The 22,702-nt window shown below is 34.9% G+C and overlaps 1 protein-coding gene across 1 annotated transcript in view; it reads left to right on the forward strand.

Annotated features, from left to right (window-relative positions):
• PHF3 (PHD finger protein 3) overlaps window positions 1-22,702 on the forward strand; it is a 41,087-nt gene that overhangs the window by 10,783 nt on the left and 7,602 nt on the right. Inside the window, exons 3-11 of the mRNA XM_010136617.1 lie at window positions 812-2,627; window positions 13,000-13,327; window positions 14,332-14,509; window positions 16,976-17,126; window positions 17,249-17,405; window positions 18,380-18,496; window positions 20,531-20,662; window positions 21,110-21,242; window positions 21,747-21,942. Coding sequence (XP_010134919.1) covers window positions 812-2,627; window positions 13,000-13,327; window positions 14,332-14,509; window positions 16,976-17,126; window positions 17,249-17,405; window positions 18,380-18,496; window positions 20,531-20,662; window positions 21,110-21,242; window positions 21,747-21,942 — 3,208 coding nt within the window. The remainder of the gene's footprint in view (window positions 1-811; window positions 2,628-12,999; window positions 13,328-14,331; window positions 14,510-16,975; window positions 17,127-17,248; window positions 17,406-18,379; window positions 18,497-20,530; window positions 20,663-21,109; window positions 21,243-21,746; window positions 21,943-22,702) is intronic.

Here is a 22,702-nt window from a genome sequence, read left to right on the forward strand (position 1 = left end):
ATTTTCTTTTTGTTTTAAATTAAGTTATAGTAATTGCAGTCAAAGTCTTTCATTAAAATATCTCAATATGCATAAGTATTTTAGTAAAATATTTAAATTTTGTGTAGTAGCTAATTAATTATAACTTGTTGAAATGGTGGAGTTATTGACAGCTCTGCTTTTTCCTCCTATGGAGTAGCGTGAGTTGAAAAGGTAAAATTAATAGGGAAGTCAGAATTTAAATAAGATTCTGTGGTATAAAGCTGGTGAATATGACTTTTCAAAAGGCACTGGAATAATTTCTTGTTTAGAAAATGTAAGAGATGTCATCAGGTGAGACTGACTGCATCTCAGATTCATGTATTGCGTTCTCTAAAAGCTTTGTTTTTGCACGGCTGTACACAATATAACGTGTGCAACTTTTGAGGTAGAAAAAGTGCAGTGGTAGAAAAGTAGAGTGGGTTTTAATTGTCTTTTTATCATTGCTTCTGTTTTACATATACTATTCAGGACTTTCATAGCCATTACAATAATGGTATTTTACATCCATACTGTGGCAGTATAAAATTGAAATGCAAGTAATTTATGACTTTTTAAAGTAAACAGCTGGGTTGGAGTTTTTTGGTAGGTGTGGTATGGCTGGTTGTTTTGGTTTTTTTGTGATTTTGTTTTTGGTTTTTTTTTTTAAGTTGATAAAACAGCTAAGTTTTAAGTTCTCTTTGTGTCCAGTAAGCTAAATCAGGCTAAACCAGGTATTCTATTCTAGGAAAGTCTTGTTTTTGCAAACAGAAGGATGTAGTATAGCTAAGACGTTTTCTTCTTCTCTTCCTAGAACAAGTACGGAGTTTGCGACAGAGCACACTAGCCAAGCGTTCGAATGTTGCATCTTCTGTTAATAGCAAGAAATCATCTGTAAAAAGTGGATCTTCTCCAAAAACTGGACAGAAACAAGAGAGAAGTCCAGCTAAAGAAACGGATGTTGCTGCACCCTTGAAAACAGAGCAGCCTAAAGAAGTTAGGCGTAGTGCAAGACGATTGGGACAGACAGAAGGAACAGGAGCAGCAGTAACAGCATCTCAAAGTAATACAAAATGTCTTTCTGGCCCTGAAGAGGTGAATGAAATAAAGTCTGAAACCCTTGAGCAGGAAAAAGTTGAGGAAACATCCCAACAGCTAAGTTGTGCTGATTTAGCAGGAGCCTCTTCTCCTCCTTCTGGAGAAACAAAGGAGGTAACGGAGGTTGCAACAAAGACTGAGTCTGGGAATGTTGAGTCAGTTTGTTCAGTATCTGCAGATGCTGAAATCACTGCAGTTAAAAAGGAACCAAATTATGTGATAGATTCAATGGGCTCTGAAACTTCTGCAGAAGAAAAGACTGAAAATAAAACAGAAGAGTTGGAGAAGAAAACAGAAGCACACGATCAAAGTGGAGTAACTGGAAAAGCTAATGATTTGTCTAGTGCTTGTGTGAATCAAAGTGAAATTTCTGAGACCTCTTCAATTTTGTCCAGCTCTGTAGAAGATGGTGTTGATGGTAGTTTATGTTCACACGGTGTGGAAGTTCATGATGAAAATACTTTGTCAGTAAAGAAATGCGTAACAGAACCTGTAGATGATGACAAGGAAGTGGGGAAAACTGTAACTGCATCTGAGAAACTATTGGACAGTACAGAGATTGGTAATAAAGACTTGAAAAGCAAAGAGTTTACTTCTGCTGACCCAGGAAATAGCATTTTAGAAAGCACTGTTCTTGACCAAACAAGCCAAACCTTACAGCAGCAGATCAGCAGTATTAAAGTAGAAGGCCCTGTGCCGTCAAAATTACAGGATGATGATAAACAAATCAGCATTTCAACAAAATGTGAAAAGAACATTAGGCCCCGACATAGTAAATCTGTAATACAAAATAAGCAAAATCTGATTGCAGGTACTCGACAGAAACCAGGTACACTGCAACAAGAAGTAACGCGTTCTAGAACAAGGGCTGGTCTTGCTATTTCAGGTCTTCACAGTCCATCAGGTCTGAAGCGGAATGCGGATGAGCAAGAGAGTCATCAGCATCCAAATAACCCAGTTAAGATTAGGAAAAAAGAATCTGATCTGAGTTTGAAATCAAAGAGCTGTATTTCAGGCGCAACTGTAAAAAAGCAGTCTAATACAATGCTGAAGAAAATACCCCGAGTCCAGCCTTCTGGACAAGTACAAAAGTCATCAAATCAAAGAGCAAGTGAGAAATCTCCTACTAGGCAAAGCTGTTCTAAAGATACCCACTACTCTGTGCACTCATCAGGGCATGCTTCACATCCCAGCCAGAAGCAAGCCCTGGGTCAGAAACACCAGCTTGCAGCTGTGCTAAAAGCAAATAGCTCCATGAAGGAAGAGGCAGAGACAAAAGATCCCCCTGTCATAGAACATCTGAAGGAGGATGATAAAGAAAGAAACAAATCAAAAAGGATTGATAAGAATCTCCAACCTCGCCAGAGAAGAAGTAGCAAAAGTCTTTCACTTGATGAACCTCCATTGTTCATTCCAGATAACATTTCAACTGTTAAACGGGAAGGCTTGGAACATACCTCTGCTAGTGAAAGCAAACATGTTTGGGTGCCCAACAAGCAGTGTGGCTTTTGCAAAAAGCCACATGGCAACAGGTATGTGTGGCTTTGTGTCTGAGGAATTTATTGTTAGTCTTGAGATAACTTTTCTTCTCTTACCAAATGTTTCACGCTGCTGGTGCCAAAACAAAATGCATAGCCTTACAATGGAAGCCTGTCTATTATACTGTGAATTTATTTCCTTTGCACTCATACACTTTTTTTTTTTTTCTTTTAAATAGAGCATTAGAAACTAGTTGGGCCAAAGTTTTTTACTAGAAATGTTTTATTATATGCATACTTTTTTTGATAAATGTTTAATTCTGCTATGCTGTTAAACTGTGTACTTTAAACTTGACTCTTTTCATGGAAGATATCTGTTCCTGATTGTCATTCCCTTCTTTGTAGAGACCTTAAGAAGTTGAAGGATCATCATCAACTAAAAAATCAAATAATTGTTTACATGTGACGTTTATCTGCTAGAAGTGTAATTCCGATAGCTAGAGATTCAGAGATTTTTTTCAGTTTGTATAATCATTGCTCTGAGGCTTTCACGTAATAGGAGTAATGAAGTAGTGGTGGGGCAGGGTAGGCAGGATGGCAATCTCTAAAAACCCGTATAAACCTTCCATGTGGGCAGATCTGAAATGGCCTTTAATTAAACCTTGTGATAAGGTTGCATTTGAAGTTGAATTCTTCAACACTGTAAGTGAACTGAAAAAGACCGTTGGATTCCACTAATGAACTATCAGTCCAAGAATAAGAATTCCTTTATTACCACTCTTACGTATTTCAAATTGAAGACATTTCTGATTAGTTTTTTGTCCTTTGATTATATGAAAGAGAGAAACTTTAAATATTCATTTTCAGTGAGTGTGCTTTAGAACTTTGTATATCGGAGTGGAATATGGAACAATTATCTCTTGGTTCCTGAGGTTTTTATAGCATTCATTTGTATCTAAGGAGCCCTTATGATGTTTATTGATTTATTATATCATATTAGAAAAACAAATACAGAAAATTCATTTACTGAAGCAGCCACTGCCTCAGTGTGGCCTATTAAAAGAATTAACCCTAGGTTTGCTCTTCCTGGTTGGTGAGAATTCCCTAACTGAATAGACAGGTAAACTTAGTTCTTTGTGTGTTTTGTTTGGGTTTTTTTTTAATCCGTTTATTGTTAGGACTGTCCCTTTAGCATTTGTGCCTCTATAATAGTGTTTAATTTTTTGCGGTTTACATTTCCTTAGTGCCTCAGTGTGGCCTATTAAAAGAATTAACCCTAGGTTTGCTCTTCCTGGTTGGTGAGAATTCCCTAACTGAATAGACAGGTAAACTTAGTTCTTTGTGTGTTTTGTTTGGGTTTTTTTTTAATCCGTTTATTGTTAGGACTGTCCCTTTAGCATTTGTGCCTCTATAATGTTTAATTTTTTGCGGTTTACATTTCCTTAGTTTTTATCATCTCATCTATTACCACAATGGCAGTAGTACGTGGGTAGCCTGCATTTCAGTGAACTTTTTATATTCAGAAAGCCTACTTCACACTATGAAAATGTTTCTGTGGGTATTTTTAAAGCAAAATATGCTTTCGGGGAGTTTTAACTGCTAGATACCTGTTAAAAATCCAGCTTTGAGTTGAACTAGTCCTGTTTTCTATGTATTTTTGCTAACACTTTAAATGTTCCTTGGGTTGTTTTGTTCTGAGCGTTGTCTTAGAGTTCAGAAAAACTTGACTTTTAATATTAAATGGATCTAACTAGTACTGGGAAGATATAGCAGTGAGGCAGAACTAAATCTGCATATTTTAATTTATAAAGTCAAAGTAATGCTACGGAAGATACACAGAATATGCATTGATACAGAATTAAATCCAGCAAACTGATTTTGCACTGCCAGCTCTCTCTTCTACTAGAACAGAACGTATGGATCACCAGCTGAGGTCAGACAGAGCGAGCACTTGAGTTGCTGCATATGATGATTAGTGGTATCCTCAACTCTAATGTCTTGTTAAGAGTGTCTCTGTTACAAAACTGGTGACACAACCAGCATTTTCAGTGGGAAAAGATCAAATTAATTAAGTGCAGAAAGATACTTAGTACATATACGCAGAATTTTTGTATGTAGAATGTGACTGAAACTCACTAGTGGAGTGAGGAAGCTTGCAATATTGAGCCCCATGCTTTATAACAGAAGATTTAAGACTCAGTCCAGTGTTTTTTATTTTCACTATTCTAAAAAATGAAGATCTATTTTGTTCAAATTACTTAAACCTTTCAGATTCACTTGGTGTCATTAAGGACAGGAAGAAACAAAACTCTTGAGTGCCTTGGCATTTTGTACAGCTTTAATTAATTGGTGCAAGAACAAGAAAACACTTTCAGTATAGCACAAAAGAAAAAAGCTTAACATGATAAATATCACTTTTATCACTTGGAAAGAATCAAAACTGATGTCAAAGGCTGAGCTGAGATCTGAAAGAACATTTGTGTTTATATCCTGCTCTATGGTTATTTAAAGTTTGGAGATGTGGTACAAATTATTTGCAGTAAAAGTTGAACTGATGTTGCAGCCCCAGGTTGGGAAATAATTTGCAAAAAAGCTTTACAGTGCATTATGTTAATGAAACACATTCAGAATTCAGGCTGCAAAATAGTGATCAGTTGAACTGTTTTGTATTCCCTACAATAAATGCAAAACCATTAAGTTGTTAATGTAATACTAAGCTTGGAAATCGATTTGCATTGAACATAATGTGTGGAGATGGTTTCATCAGCTTTGTGTACAAATTCCCCAAGGGGGGATGCCTACATAGACCTTTCACAGCCCCAGAGTAATCTTACTGTGCCTGCTAGAAGGAGGATCGTCCTTGTATGTCATTTTATTTCAGAGTCAGCACTGGACAAATGGAGTCAATTTGTATCTTTATGAATACATGCAATTATTTGGTGGCCACTGCATATACTATGGATGTGGCTGGGAAAGGAGGAAATTTCTATTACAAACGTGACTTGCATGACCAAAAAAGTTTGCAAGTTATAATGTATCTTGCTTTATAAGAGGCATGCCTGTTTTTGTTGTCTTTTTTTTTTTTCTGCTCTGGCATGTGAGCTTTGAATGGTTTACTGCTCATACTCTGTTTTCACTTGTGTTGGTGCTTATAAGCTGGAACCAATATGGCTGTTTTGGCTGTTTTTTATATCTTCATTACCTAGAGAGTGGGTGGTCAACATTTGGTTTTAGGACTAATTGTTTCAGTCTGCTTGATATATTGTATTGATTCCCATTCAGAGATTTACCTCTGCAGCATAACTGAAAAATAATTGTTCTTTCATGAGCAAATTAAACCCTATGTTTTTGGGTAAGTCAGGTGATTATGATGTAACTTTTTGTACTTAGTAATTTCCAGCACATTTGCAATAGGTGTTTTCAGTTCAAAGTTTTATCTATTGTTACTCATTATAGTGTTGCTTTCAACTTGTTTGACTGTGCCACTGTGTTCCATATTGCTGTCAGGTGTTTTCTCTTCAGCTAATAGCATAAATCATACACGTAAATTTCCATCTGTCTAGATGAAATGTGTGTATAAATGTGAATAGTCACATAGAAAAATGTTAGAGTGAAGTTACTACCTCAGCGTCTTAATGAGTTAAACTTTAAACGTATTTTAAACTTAAGTTTAAATACGTTAAGTTACGTTTAAAATACTAAGCTTTGTCACAAACAGTAGTTCTTCTTGAAGACATATCGAAGATCTTTAAATATAGTGGAAGAAAAAGATAATATTTAATTTCTTGGCATAGAGCTAGATGAAGATGGTAGCTCTGCAGGAATCGAAATATCTGCTAATGTTAGATTTCTTTTGCATCATATGCATCCATCTGATGTAAGGGCTCATGTTATAAATTCCTCCAGTTTTCATCATGGATGTTCAAGTTCTCTGCTGGCTAGAAGGCTGAACTCATTCCGTTCTTGTACAGATAGCCAAAACCTACCTGATGTTTTGTAGTTTGTCTCCCTTGTCTTCACTCTTCTTTAATGGAAGAAGTTCCACCAATTTCTGATTAATAATTCATAGTATATAAATAGAGATACTCTGTTTCTAAGCAAATTTTCTAGAAATCTGAGGAAAGATGGTGGCTTTAATTTGTTTCTGGTGTCTTACTCTTGATTTATATGAATCTAGTAAGGGGTTTTTTTTATAGACGGGGAGTTTGGGCATTCTCTTTTGTTTTGTGGTGAGTTTTTTGTTTGTTTTTGTTTCATTGTTGCTTGGGATTTGATGGTGCAGTTTGTGTGGTCAGACACAAACAGGCTTTCTCAGAGCTCAGAAAAATTAAGCGATGCAGGACCGGAGTTTTACTTAGGGTCTTCTGTTTCCCCACATTTCAATTCTGCTTCAATATAGAGAAAAAGTTAGTAATATTGTAAGAGGCAATTCATTGGAAAGTGCAGGAGTTGATTTAGCAAAGATACAGTTTTACTGATCTCTTGCATACACATAGTCACAAAAAAGTTTCTGCACAACTGTAATATAGAGAATTACTTCAGCCGATGGATGGAGTTAAAATAATCTGAAAACTGTTTTTTCCTATAGTAAAGATTGTTATTAGGTCATTTGTTGTAAACTGTTCTGGAACCAGGCAATCATGTAATTTGTATTGTCAACACCAAAGAGAATGGTTTAGGAAGGAGATTGAGGCTCCAAATTTATAACCGCCCTTAAGTTACATGTACATATTTTTTAAAGATGGAGGCGCATACAGCAAATGAGTCATTGTGACAACATTCTTCACAAGAAACAGTAATTGGAGTAATTATGCCTTAGTTCTGGTACATGTTCATTGAATAGTATAAGTATGTTAAACTGCAGATTATGCAAGATGTCATCAATTTACAGTCATGGATGATGCTTTTAAGTTTTCTGCCTCTGTTACAGCTTTCTTCTGCTGTGAAAAGCCTTGCAACATTAAAAGCTATTATCCATGTCCACCCACAGGTGTAGAAATACTGAATGACAGTGTATATAAAAAAAAGCTGTAGTAATGTATAATTTACAAATGGAAGGATGCCGCTGTTTTTTATATTTACAGCTGTATCATTTTATTAGATTGTTTATATAGATTATATTATTATGGAGCAGTACTGGTGGGTTTGTTATTAATATGAGTACCATTAGGGAAACAGGTAAATGAATAGCATGAGTTGTCTAAAATATGTAATTTTATAAAGTGTATGGATATATACAGAGTTTATAGAATATACGAGCCTGATCGTGCAAGAAGCAACATGTGGGTAGAACCCACTGGTAATGGATCTTCTCTTAAAGATTTGTTTGGTTTTTGTTATAGGTTTGAGATTAATGTTAAAGAATGCACAGATTTTTTTCAGGGTCCTGGGAATTTGAATGATTTTGGTTTACCTGTTTAGCTGCTGGGCACGTTTCATGCATTCACCTTTAGCTGGAAGAGTCTAGGGTTGCTTGTCTCCCTGCTTGCTTCCTTTTTGTAGTTCTTATAAAATGAAAAACTTACACCTTTAAGGAAAAAAGAAACATTACATAAAAGATGGGTTATGAAATTTAATACTTAAGAAATAAGTTTGCAGTGTCTTTTTCCTATGCTGCAAATTCTGTGTAAAGAGTTCTGCTGATAGCATTTCTTTGAAAGTAGGTTGTTCTTGTTTCTGGAAGATCAAACCTTGCAAAATCATGTCACCTGTGTTGGACTTGTACAAGAAGCAAGCAAGACAAAATGCTTGTGTTTATGTGCTTTTACAAGGTGGTGCAGATTTTGTTTTTTGCCAACGGTTATTTCACTTGAGCTGTAAATTGAGCCTATACTACTTCACTGATGTGCAACATGCTAAAGCTGTTAGTAATACCTTCTCTACTAGTAACATCTTTATTAGCTGAAGAAAAAACAGTTGCCTCCATGCAATGTCCCTGTTTTAACATTAGAGTGGACTCTAGCATTAATGCAGCTGAAACAGTTGTAATGTTAATAAAAATTTACAGCATATTTTATAGAAGATTGTGGGACATGTTTTGAATACTTAAGTTCTTAAGTGCATGAACAGTGGTTTTACTCCTCTTAGGTTAGTTTAGGGTGTCAGTTTAAATAGCTTAAGTTTGCTTTTTTGTTGAAGATTTGAGTCCTGTTGCAAGACGTACATTATTAATTGATCTTAAAATGAATACTGGCCCACACTCAACTATTCTGAAAGCTCCCATTTTTTTGTCTTTAGTCTTAAGTATAGACTTACAATGAACAGTTGTTTTAGGAATAAGATGGTTTCTGTCCATTTTACTTGTAAAATCTTGTTTTACAGTAATTGATTTTTCTGGAAACTTGCTTTTGTTATGTAAATTGAATATACGTAAATTAGTTTTAACACATGGCCTGTGTATTTTGAAAATAAATCATCCAAGCCTGAGTTTTTCATCTAACAGGTGAATTTCTTTATTACAAATAACACACCAAATAAAATCTCCCAATCCAAAGGGAGATTGTGGAAGACTTGCATTATTATCTCTATGTATCATCTATGTATTACTTTCTGGTTTTAAGGTGTATCTTTTCATGCTGATGTGTGGACTACCAAGAGGATTCTTTAAGGGAATGAAACAATAACATACTCTGTGCAAAGGTCCCTGTGAACTATAGTACTGTCTGCCGTCACCTGTCAGCTCTTTTTAGATTTTTTTTAAAGAAAACTTTGTTTTTGTATTAAAGTCCGCTGAAAGCGACTCTGTTATTGAATGTGGCATGCTTTAATATTTTAAAACACATTTTTCTTTCTTTCAGCTTTACATCTTCCAATCCAGCCTTACAACATGGGTAATACTCCTGCACTTCAAACTTGAAGCAAGCTACAGTCAGAAACTTTGGTGTTTCAATAGTCCAAGATATCAGAACCTCTTCAGTCACAACTGCCAGCTGTGCAAGAGGACATCCTTGATCCTTCAAGCCAGGCTTCAGTTTCCCTTGACTCCATTTTTTTAGTCTTTGAACATTGCCCGTTACCCAATTATAACTGTTGTTAAAAAACATGATTGTTCTGTGTACAGATGAGTGAAACAGATAAAGATGTAGAAGTGGCCTTAGGGTAAAACGGATTATTTACATTGCTGGTTTCAAAACCAATAATCTTTCTCAATTCTGAGAATTTTGTTTCAGTCATGCAGTTAACTAGTGTGAAAATACTATTAGAAATAGTGAAATTTTTAGGTCAGGCAGCACCAGCATTTTTCTTACCATTTTGTGTAACTTAGGTTTAAACAAGACAATTGTAAACACTATATTCTGTTTTATAGTACAGGCTTCATGGACATTCCTAGATTCTCTTTGTAGACTTAGTTTCTGAATCTTGAATTCTGAAGTTTTATTCTGTCTGTTTAAATAGAGTGTAATTGGAACCTTACTGTGAAGGCTGGAATGAAGCCAAATGGATATTCCATCTTCAGTAGTCTGAGTCTGCTTAAGATGGCTTGAATGACATCTGTATGTCTTGGTGTGTATTCTTAGTGAAGGATGATTTTTTCTGAGCTGATTTCATTACAGTTTTTTTTTTTTACTTTTTTTTTATAATACCTGAAAATAAAAGTGCAAGAGTGGATGCCTGTCCTGGTCCTTTACTTATCATACACCATCTCTGTTGCCCACTTGCTATGTGTGAGCTGCTGAAAAGTTCCACATGCTGTCAGTTTAAAGTTGAAGATATGCAGCATCTCCTGTATTTTAGTCTGCGGAGTTAGTCTCGTCTTTTTTGCAAATTTAGTCCTTTTTCTAAATACTAATCAAAATTTTGTTTTAGTTGCTAAAGGTTGCAATCTGCCTTGCGTGTTTAGCAAATTATTCTCCAAAGCCTGAATTTACAAACTGCAGAAAAAGTACATACATTTTTAATAAAAATTCATGTGGTAGCAGTTGTGGCTTCAAGATGATGTATTCTTGGTTTCCTTCAATTTTTAACCAAAAGGCATTCATTTATTAGTACACTAAAATACCCTTTAAGCCAGAAGCACTTGACTGTATGCTTTGATCTTATTTCAGCTCTGCAGAAAATCTTGTATTTGAAATTTTTGTAGCCAGTTTCAGTGTTCCCAGATCTTTTTCTTGCAATGGTACAAGATGTGTCCTATAAAATCATCCTCTTGTGGATCCTTGCAGTTGTGAAATAGGCACTCACACTGTATTTCCTGTCATCACTTTTGGCTCTAGGCTCTCAGAAAGGAGCAGTAATTGTTGTGTTGAAGTCCCATAACTTCTCCCTTGTTTTTCTGTTGTATTATGAATGCTGTGGTGTTATTCCAGTAAGACCATCAGAAGCAGTTGTCCCCTGTTGTTACCTTTCTTGTATCTTCACTTTGCTTGAACATGGATCTAGAAAGACTGAAATACGTGACAAAAAAGTGAAGGAACCTTCCTAATTGAAACTACTCAATATATGGACAGGTGTTGTTTGTTAGTGATAAGTAATACCATAAATGTACTTGCAGCTCAAAAAAAAAAAAGAAAATTAAAAATGAGAAAATAGTTTCCTTCAGATCTAGCAAACAGCATCATAGGCTGGTGAAGCTGGAAAGGACGTTTTTCTAAAACTGCTGGAGCGTTAAAACTTCTCAAACTCACTTTGTATGCAAAGACTGTTTACTTCAGCAGAATTTAATCCTGATTTATTTTTGTTAAGCAAGGACAGATAATAAAGCCACAGTGTTTTTTCCTGCTTCAGATGCCTGCTCTTGGATAGTAAGAAGTTTAATCTCTTGACATACCAGTAGTTGTTGCATACAATACCTGCATCAAGCCATCTGGGGTGTTTGTTTACAATTTTGCAGAGCGAGAGTTCCTCTAAGCAAGTTTTATAATATTTCTGTGATTGTGCCAGGTAGATAAGTCAGCATATAGCAGATACTAGAACAGAACAGAAGCGTAGCATAAGTTAGGAATCACTCTCCTTACAATCATCTTACAAAAGATTTATAGGATGCTCGATAAAAGAAACAGGCTTTGAAGCTTGATGAATATGTTGCTGAAACAACCTGTGTTTGATGAATTAATTTTAAAACCCAAGTCTGATTTCTGTGGAATTTAAAAGCTTGTAATTAAGTAAATAATTTTCCTGTGTTAACAAAGAATTCACACATCTCATAATACACTTGCAGTCTTTGTGGATTTTCTTCAGACTATATATAATAGTATATATATTTAATATAGTTTATGTAAGGATAAAACAAGAACAAGATCAAAAGATATAAAAGGGGAAAGAAAATGTAAGTGGATAATGCAAGAACTGTTGCTACGTCATTTGAAAGCAGATCTTTAGTAATGATGCAAGATTTGTTATTACAAGAAAGGATTGTAAAAAATACTACCATGTACTACTACTTCTCCTGAAACAGATTTGTTGAGGTGTTTAATACCTATAACTTCAAAATTGCTCATCCTTCCCAGATAGTTCCACTGGAAATTATATCTATCAGTGCAATTAGATACTAGTGCTACCTAAAGAAGTTTTCAAAATGCTTTCGCAAAACAGTCAGATACGGTTTTCTTATAGACCAAGGGATCTTCACAACACTTTGAAAGGATTATCTGTATCTAAAGTTACTTTTTTAAAATAAGGAAGCAGTTGAAGTGACTGAGATGAAAGGCATCCTTTAAATTATATTCTTTTTGTTGTTTGGAACATTCTTCAAGTAATTAGCTCTGAATAAAATAGCTGAGCAGCACAGAAGTGACACATACCTTACTGAAAACAAACCAACCAGTGACTGCAAGCTAGACAGATGTAGTTCAAAGCCAGACTGCTGCCCCTATACTCGCCAGTAAAGAGAGAGTAAAAAGCAGCTTTCTGGAAATAGTTCAGTAATAATCGTCAAAGGAATGGGATGTAAAATGCTAACTAATTTTAGAGTAGCTTGGTGTTTTTGTGCTGGTCAAAACACTTAAACATATCTTATTGCTGTGGAAGATTGCAGTTGATACTTTGCTGCTGTAAGAATGAGCGTATTTGAAGGAAAGCAAGGATAATATTATCTTGCAGGAAAACTTTGAAGTCTTTTCAAATCCAAGTTTACTGATTTTGAGAGTTTGGTTTTTTTTATTTTTGAGTTGCTTTGGGGTTTTTTTTTTTTACTAGTAGTCTGAAAAAATCCTCTTAGTTCTGTTTGAGGGTAGGTTACAAAAACATAATGAGGTTGTGATAGTCTCTTGGACTACTGCAAAAGGCAAAAAGGCTAAAAAATGATTCTCAGGAAGATCATACCATGTCGTAAGGCTGGAGATGGATGTAAAGCTACAAAGAAAATTACTTACCAGGTGAGAACAAATTGTTGAAGTGCATGAATCAAAACAAGTGGTACATTCTGCTTTAAGTTGCTGTATCTTCCTTCTTAGCCTGTATGCTGACTTTCGTGTTACTTTGTTTTCAGGTTTATGGTGGGCTGTGGTAGATGTGATGATTGGTTCCATGGTGATTGTGTTGGACTGAGTCTTTCTCAAGCACAGCAGATGGGTGAAGAAGATAAAGAATATGTGTGTATGAAATGCTGTGCAGAAGAAGACAAAAAAATGGAGTGTTTAGATCAAAGTGTAACAGATGCTCAAGTGAAACTTGAAATCCATAGAGAAGAGAAAGTAATTGAGTGTGACAAACAAGGGATAGTGAAGCAAATGCCTACTTGTAATCTAAGTGTAACAACTGAAAAAACAAAGCAAACAGAGGATGCTGGGAAGCACAAAGTCAAAATATTCAGACGGGTGAGTCTAATGCTTAAGGTTCTGTTAATTATTGAGGGTAGCATTTTCCACCTAACCCCCCGCCATTTTAAAATGTCGTGTTTGAAATGTTCTGTGAATCTTAATTTAAAACTTCTCCTTTATTTTCAGAGTTTTTTCTAATTGGCTTGACTCTCTCAAGATGGTATTGCTAGAATAATATTGAGCAGGGTTATGTGCATGTTACGTGCATGTGTGTATATAAACCTATACATATAGGTGTATATAGAAATGAATAACTTGGTGAATTTTTCTTTCAGATTTCTAAACACTTACATGGTATCTGTTAATTTGCTGTATGATATAAACTACAGATCTTTTGAACATCTGTAGAACAGTACAAAAACAGTATTTTAGTTTTGGTTTAATTTTATATTATATATAGAAGAAAAAGCCTAACAACTTAATTAGGGCGTTTCTGCTTTCCTTGTGTCTCATTTTACGAACCAAAGGATAATTTGCAAAAGCAGTGAGATGTTTTTATTGCAGTTCTTTATATTCTTTTAGTATATAGGATCATATTTATCATAACCCAATCATCAGTTATCTTTTTTGTCTTATTTCTGAATAATAATGTTGTAATTCTGACATGTAAATTATTCTGTTTAATTTTGGTTTACAAATGCTTTCTAAATGTGACTTCTGTGGATACGTGGCTAAAACTAGTTAAGGGATATTCACTGGATAACCCAGATGTTTTAAAATAACTGAAAACAGTGGTTTTCAATATTGAACTTAACAGCAAATTGCCTGTGATGTGTCTTTGGCCAATATTTCGAAGAGGTTATTAAGCAATACTTGGCAGTAATTTGGGATATATTACAGTAACTTTTTAGAAAATATTAGATGATGGTGCATGCATCCATGAAGTTCGTTATGCAGTGTACTTGAAAAAAAGGAGGGGGGGAAATGTGTGCTAAGTATGTAGTGCTAACATTGTAAGCATAGTAACTAGTAGCGTGCTAACGTGTAAATGTTTATTTCAGGAGTCTGGTGATGGGAAGAACTTGTCAGAGTCCAGAGACTCAGATACTAAAAAGGGGCAACAGGTTCTTGCTCGAAAAGGATCACAAACTGCTGTAATTCCTCGGCGATCCCCAGAAGATAAAAATGAAAAAATAAGTAAAGAATCCCTTAGTGTGGTTGAAAAGTCCACAAAATCAGGTAGTGCGGTTTCATGAAGTGCTCCATGCTGTAGTTCACATATATGTCCAGTGAAGGATGGTGACTCCATGGTACCAGTTTTTCAAACCACATCCTGTAGTACAGGTGATGGTGATCACCATCTTCCCATGATGTTTATGATTACTGTTTCTCATTTCCTTTAAGATTTTTATTTATTTAGGTAAATGTTTCCTGTGTAGATGTGAGAGTGTTTCCTGTTTGAATAGTAAAGGATGCTTGCATAATCAAGAATGGAAAAAAAAGTACACAAAGACATCTCTGCATTAAACTTTATATCACATTGCAAAAAACTTTTAAATACTCTTCCATAAAATACTATTAAATACTTAATGTGCATAAAAGTGTTTTAATTGCTATATAAATTATATTTTTACTTACTAATGTCTTTTGTGCAAATTGACAAATAATCGTATCACCTCTCTTTAAAGAGGAATGTTATATTTGTACACTAAGCCATCAGATTTTCATTTAAATTTTATTTGAAAGGTTGAAGGGACGTATTTCCCCTCACTCCCCTTCCCTGTTCCTTCCCCAGATCCTTTCCAGGAAGCATTATTCTTCTAAGGTCATGGTAGTTTGAAATTGTTGTCATTTGGGACTAAAATCTCAGCAGCAAAGCTGGTTTTTTTTGTGTGAGAACTGTGTCTTTAAGTCCTGAGCTCAAACTTTGAATTCTTGTCTAAAAAAAAAAATTATATCTGCTCTTCTGGTCTTTTGCCAATATTGATGCATTCTAGAAACTTACTGGTGGAAGAAAATAATTGAAAATGTTCAGGGGTAAATGTAAATCTAAATATAAGTATTTTATCCTTGAGTGGTGTCTTTTAGACTTCAAATACCTTGTTGTTCAACTTTGAAATTCTGATATTCTTTCTTACTGCAAATTGCATAGAGCGAAATGAGTCTTTGGCATCCATGAAAAAATTGAATTGTTCTAAAATACATGAATTGAAGTAGGAGATGGCAAAAAGATTTTAACAGTGATGATTTCAGAGTAGAAGTTAATCTAAAAATTTTAAACAAAGGGAAGGCTTGTTAGTCTCCCTTAGGACAATTAGCATAAAATTATTAAGCAGCACATTTGTCTTAATCTCCTAACTGCTTTGTATTATGCTTATAGTGGCATTGTTTATTACTTATCTTGTCCATCACTTCCCTGTTACAGGACTCTGTTTTCAGGTGATTGAAACTTTGCTAAAAAGTTGCTGCCATGTGGAGGTTTTCTATTTCCCCTGACACCTTCAAGCTACATTTTTTGAAAAGGTTTTAGTCCAGTTCATACTTCTGAAGAGGAGATGAGGAAGAAAAATGTATTGAGCAGATAAAAGTGTTATTACTTACTTAACATTATTACTTAACAAGCCTAGCGTATGAATACTTTAGATCACAGTGGAGAATGGTGAACAGCTGTGTCAGGTCTGTACCACCTTGTTGGTGAGAAGGGGAAATCAGTAATTTTGATGGGGATCATAGTCACATTAATGAGAGAGTTGATGATTCACCCACACAGTCTGCTCAGTGGAAATGAAGATCCATCTTTTTATAGCTACTTGAAAACATGGTTAGTTTTCTCCTGGTATTAACACATTTTAAGTTACACTGAATAGGTGGAAGTAACAATAAAGAAATATTACTTCTTACAATCAAACACTGAAATTAGATCTTTATCAGTCTTCAGTTTATTTCTTTTTTCAGAGTAGAAAATTAATAAATTAATATTATTTCCCATTGCTTTCATAGAGTAGCAGCCTTCTGTTTAAATTGGTGACATATTCACATGCTGAGACAAATGACCTTCCAGTTGACACTCTGAAAATTAAAGTTTGGACTTAATTTTTTTGCTTTATTGATTTTAATTGGAAATGTCCATTATTTATTTGTATTATTTATGAAACAAACCTTGTAATAGTCTTGTTTAAGACTCTTTTACCTGAATCAAGAGCTGAGATTATTGTAATTGAAATAATTTTGGTAGTTAACAGATACAGAAATACTAAGTTTAATGAAAACCGCCATATTAAAGTTTAATATGCTTATAGTATGTGCTTCCCAGTATATTATTCTCAGTTTATTCATTGAGCTATTAATCTGCACTATTGCAAAAATTGAGTCAAAAATCCTACTTAAGATCAAACTAATGTAAGCAGTAGTCATATTGGTTCAGTGTGGAAGAAAATACCTTAAATTCAAGGGCAAAAGTCCTGTTTGTTTCTGCTAAGGAATTTTTTTTTCCGGATTAAGCTATGTAATACAAAATCCAAACTAAAGGGAAAAAAAACAAAACAAAACAAAAACAACCCCAAAACCCAACAACCACACCGAGTCCATTCCTTCTTGAAGGTCAATTCTTGGCAGTTAAAAAATAAAATTTGATGACATCCAGAAACAGTCAAAGTTTATAGCAGTGGCTCAAGTAGCTTACAGTTTTTAACTCTGTTTTGATAGGTGTTCATGAGAAACAAGAACTTAAGAAAAAGAAAAATGAGAAAGGATCCATTAGTGCAGCACACTTGCCAGCTGTGCCAGCTTCCAAACCTTCTGCTGATCAGATAAGACAAAGTGTCAAGCAGTCTCTTAAGGAAATTCTGATGAAAAGGTAAAAATATATTAAATGAAATTATTAATTTGTGTTTGTAGTTTTTTTCTTTACCTTCTGAAAGAAATAGTGTTGATTATTTGGAAGGATTTGGTAATTTTTGTCCTTGTCTTCTGTCACAGATTGACAGACTCCAGTTTAAAGATACCTGAGGAGAGAGCAGCAAAAGTTGCCACAAGGATTGAAAAAGAGCTGTTTTCTTTTTTTCGGGACACTGACTCAAAGTATAAGAACAAGTACAGGAGTTTAATGTTCAACCTAAAGGATCCTAAAAATAATGTATGTATTATTCGTTGTGCTTTATAGAAATCCTTTATTTGCTGTAGCTTAAAGGAGCAATCTTCTATGTACGTACATTATTAATGCTTTCACAATTTATTGTGTTTATTTTTTTGGTAGGTTTCCACATCTCTTTGATGTTGTTTGTCCCCTTGCACACTCAGTGTTCTCTGTTCCTTTTTGTTTGTTCGCTATCATTAATTCTTCAACTCCTCACTCTCTGTATTTTTATAGTGCTGTTTCAAAGCGCAGTGGATGCAGCTTGCATAGTTTAGGTGGTTGGTTGGGTTTCTCTGCTCTTTCCCCCCCTCGCCCTCCCCCAGCACTTTGCTACTTACTTTGTTTCTGTCCAATAAGTTGTCTCGCTGCTTTTTCATACTCAGATTTCTCAAGCTTGGTCTTCACTCTCTTTTCTGCTTTCTATGAGCCCATTATTCAACATCATACTTGCCTCCTCAACCCCTGTCTTTTGTCCTTTTATCAGTTATTCTGATTCAAGTTGCTTTTTCTATCGCATTTTCCTGTTAGTTAGGCAACTGTAAATTATATGAACAGACTAACTTCTGACACTGGCTTCTCTTTGCTCATACTGATAAACCATGTGTGTGGTTTTTTTTTTTTTACCCTAGGAATTAAGTTCAGTCAGTCAAGAAGCATGGATGTCCCCTTTAATCCTAGCTTCTTTCTGCTATACAAAACAGGGATTTGCACCTTTAAAAAAAAAAATCCAAGTTACTGCTGCAGTGGGTGTAAACTGTAGATACATTCTGTGGTGTAGAATAAGTGGAGCTCTGGAATTAAGCTTTTTATGATTTTTACAAAATCTAGTACTGCTTCCTATAGAGGGAGATAATCACAAAGCCTCATGATGCATATAGCTGTACAGATTAGGCTGTATGTTGTTCCTCTGTTTTTTTTCCTGCTGCGAGCTGGTTGTTTTCTTGATAGCTAAAATAACTTTTTTTTTCTTCTAGATACTCTTCAAGAAAGTACTGAAAGGAGAGGTTACTCCAGACCATCTAATAAAAATGAGCCCGGAAGAACTGGCTTCCAAAGAACTAGCTGCTTGGAGACAGAGAGAAAACAGACATGTGAGATTTGTGTAATTTATGTTGTTTAGTTGACTGCCTAAGCGTATTTAACTTCTGTTTGCAGGTTAAGTGTATGTAGAAAGAACTGAATGCATGGTGCATAAAGGGACTCTGACTAATCAGGAGGATCTCTCTAATTTATTTAGTGTTCAAAACCTGAAGGGGCTGTTAGAACAGAAGTGAGGGAAGAGAAGTAAATTCTGAAAGGGTTAAACCATGCATTTTTCCTTTGCCGTGCGGCTTTGTTCCTGTTTGCTCTTTTTCTTCTGTCTCAAGAGTGAAGGTGGCTTTGTCCTTATTTCCAACAAGATTTTAAAGCTCTAGCTGGAACTTTATAGAAGCCAGTTTCTTTAAAAGGGAGAGAGATCTCTTTGAACGAATGAAACTGAACTGGCATTGTTTATAACTTACAGACTAATGGAGCATGAAAATTCACCCCCCAAGAAGTAAACCTGAAGCTGAAAACCTGATCTACCAGTCTGAAAAGCAGTTTAAAGGAAAAAAATAAAATAAAAATCCCAGCAGAGTGTAGGAAGTTTATTTAGGTTAGTTTGAGCATTACTTTTCTTGAAACAGAAAGTCACGCTGTATTTACACCTGTGTTGATAGTTTAGAAAGAGAGCAGGAATATGAACGTGAGGAGCTGTATTATTTTTATAGAGAATGCCTTTTTCTTAGATACAACTCTTTTTTATTGAGCACTTAGTCCAATGATAGTTAACAGCAGCTGCTTAGAAATGTCTGGTTTACATCATCGAGTTTTTTAGTTTACAAAATCAGGATTTATGTTAGCAGAATCTTTGGTATTTATAGGCCCACTTAATACAACTGAAAGGCACAAAATTTGGGTAGTGTTAACTGGTATGAATTTTGTGTTTGGATTTTTTGATACTAGGAATCAGATGACTTCCAATTAAAAAATGAATTGGTAGGTAATGTAATGTAGGATAGATGGAAATTTTATCCTCTTAAATTATGTGTGCTCAGAATGAAAGAATGTTCATTGATAACTGATTTGGTACAGTGGCCTGCTGTTTTTGAGACTGCAGTTTGCATTGCAACATGAATTATTCCTGTATTTTTTTCTTTTCATTGCATATTGTGACTAGACCTGTTTATGAATCATGACAAATTTTTGCTAGTTCCTATGCAAAAACAGTTGTTGAATTATTCTGTTACCTCAAGTGAGGAACAATTCCAAAACAAAAGCATGTGCTGCTCAAAAATTACTGAGGGGTCCTAAATATTTTAGAAAAATACTTCAAAATTTCTAGAGGTTGAAATGGAGCACATGTAAAATAAATAGCAATGTATCATTTGACCGTATTTTTCACTTTGCTGTTTAAGCAAGGTGTTGACACTGCTACTTACTGGTTTGGTTTTGTTTTTTTTTCAAGTTCCCCAGTGTATTAAGAAGTATCGAGGTATTTGGCAGACAGATAAAACAATTAAAGAATCCTTGTTTCCTTATGACACCAGGCTTAAAATATTGGAGACAGCCAATACAAGCTGTTTCTGGTTTAAGAAGTAGGAATGTGCTTTAAGAAGCAATTTTAGAAATAATTGTTCAAGTTTTATTTTTTTCAACAGTGAAACAGCATTGCTGATTGGAATGAACATATCTGTTACTCTAAGAATGTTTAAATGTTTTTTTGAAGTAGATTGTTACTTTTGTATACTAAAAAACAAGCTCTTGAAAAACAAAACCTATGTATATTTATGTCTTACATAGTCCCTATTACTATGGGAAAAGAGTTGATGCATTTTTTCTATAGCTCTTAGAAAATCAGAGTTACCTAATTTTAAATTTAGTGTCAAAGGTCTGTTTTGTAACTTGTTTAAATACAGGCCAGATAAGTACTTGCTGCACTGTAGGTGAAGTTAGACTGGTTGCTTGTGCATTTGCTTTTTGAAACTACTTGACACTTGCTAAATAAGAAGTATTTCCTAATTGCAATCCCATTTTCTGTTGTTACATTTGTAGACTTTCAAATTTTATTGTATGGAAGTACACGTAACTTCTTGTTTTTACAGACAATTGAAATGATTGAGAAAGAACAGAGAGAAGTTGAAAGAAGACCTATCACAAAAATTACTCACAAAGGAGAAATAGAAATTGAAAGTGAAACACCAATAAAAGAACAAGAGGAAGTCATGGAAATTCAGGTAGAAGAGGAAACATGCCAACACATTGCATTTTGTTCATAGATACCAGGGTTGTAAAATGATTTATTCATGATCTTGTTGTTTAGATCTGTAATTATATGTTAGGTCTGGTTTGAGTTTAATATTTCTTTTATCCTAACTGACTCTCAATTCTGGGCCTGGTGTTTTTGGGGTTTTTTCCCATCTTGTGTCAGTGACTGTATGGTGATTTCTGGCAATGGTAGAAACTATTCGAAATCTTACACAGAGATACTTAGGAATACTAACTTACTCTTTTAATGCATTTGTAGACTTTATGATAGCCTTTTAGGCTATACTGCTGAAGGGAGAATTTCATGCCTGAAGGGAAAAAAACCCCATAAAATATTTAAGCAATATGAATAGCAACGTTAGCCTTTTTTTCCTGCTGTTAATACTCCTAGCTGAAATGTGTTTGGCTTTTCTTAGGAACCTAATACAAAGGTATTTGAGAAATCAGAGGAAGCTGAAAAGGATAAAGAAGTAACTGAATCTGCATCTCCGGACACCACCAGTCAACATAAAAACCATCTCTTCGATCTTAACTGCAAAATCTGCATAGGTAATTTTGAAAAGCACATCAAAACAAATGCAACATGATTGTATAATGCTTTTCAGTCATAAATCTAACTAAACCTCAAGAATGTAAATAAATAGGGTTTTTTCCCTATTTTGCTGTCAAAGATGTGGAAACAGTGTTTTATGTTGTAATTTACAAAAGGGACAATATTAAGATGAGGCACTATAGGCATAAACTTGTGTTTTATTAAAAAAAAAAGACTGCAGAGAAAGAAATCCCTTTAATGGGTGTACATGCTATTGTTGATTCCTCATTTCTTTATTCTGTTCCATTACAATGGCAAAATTTATGTATAATACTGTACAAATATATACAATATATAAATTCATAGATTGCATAAATACTTATAAAATGTATAATTCCTTTTTGCCATCCCACTTCAATGGCATTATGTAGTATTTCTGGTGTGTCTTCCATGTCTGCAGAGGATGCCCAGTTTTGTTTCTTTAGTAAAAAATAAAAAGCATTGCAATTCATTCTCTGCAGGCCGAATGGCACCACCTACTGATGATCTTTCTGCAAAAAAAGTGAAAGTGTCCGTTGGAGTTGCACGGAAGCAGTCAGACAATGAAGCAGAGAGCATTGCAGACGCACTTTCTTCAACGTCAAGTATTTTAGCTTCAGAATTACTGGAAGATGATAAGCAAGACTCATCAAAATCGTCGTTCACACCTCTCCCAAAGTAATATAAACTGTAGAAACAGTATTTTTAAATGGAAGGCATTATTAACCTTGTTAAGATATTATCACTAAAGCTGATTTTTTAATGACTTTTCATTAATCCATTTGTGCACTTGGTGTTGTGCACCTCTTCTTAGGAATGGAGTTCTCTGCTGGAGTAAACCGTGCTATGCATTTTCATAAATAATACTACATATATTGTTTTGATTACAAACTTCCAAATACTACATTTTCTTTGGGGGAAAAGTAAACTCTACCATATGTTTTTTGGTGCAAAATGGTTTAAACTTTTTAATAAGTTTAAACATATTAAAAATTTAAACACAAATGGGCACAGACGATCACAGGAAGTTCCACCTAAACATGAGGAAAAACTTCTTTCCTTTGAGGATGGCAGAGCACTGGAACAGGCTGCCCAGAGAGGTTGTGGAGTCTCCTTCCCCTAGAGTCTTTACAAAACCTGCCTGGACTGATCCTGTGTAACCTGCTGTAGGTGAACCTGCTTTAGCAGGGGGGGTTGGACTAGATGATCCCCAGAGGTCTCTTCCAACCCCTGCCATTAAAAAGGTTAGGATATAGATTTTATATTGTGTTTTGCTGTACAATTGTACAGTGCTGCAATTGAATCAGTGTGTGTGTATGTAAAGCTAGGGAATTTGAGATTGCTCTAAACAGAGCATTTACACTGGTAAATCAGGCTAGTTTTAAATCTCAAAGCAACTTTTTTCTAGAAATGACAGTTCACAGCAGCTTGTTTGATT

The sequence above is a fragment of the Buceros rhinoceros genome, unplaced genomic scaffold (assembly GCF_000710305.1).
Source record: "Buceros rhinoceros silvestris isolate BGI_N320 unplaced genomic scaffold, ASM71030v1 scaffold385, whole genome shotgun sequence".
NCBI lineage: Eukaryota > Metazoa > Chordata > Aves > Bucerotiformes > Bucerotidae > Buceros > Buceros rhinoceros.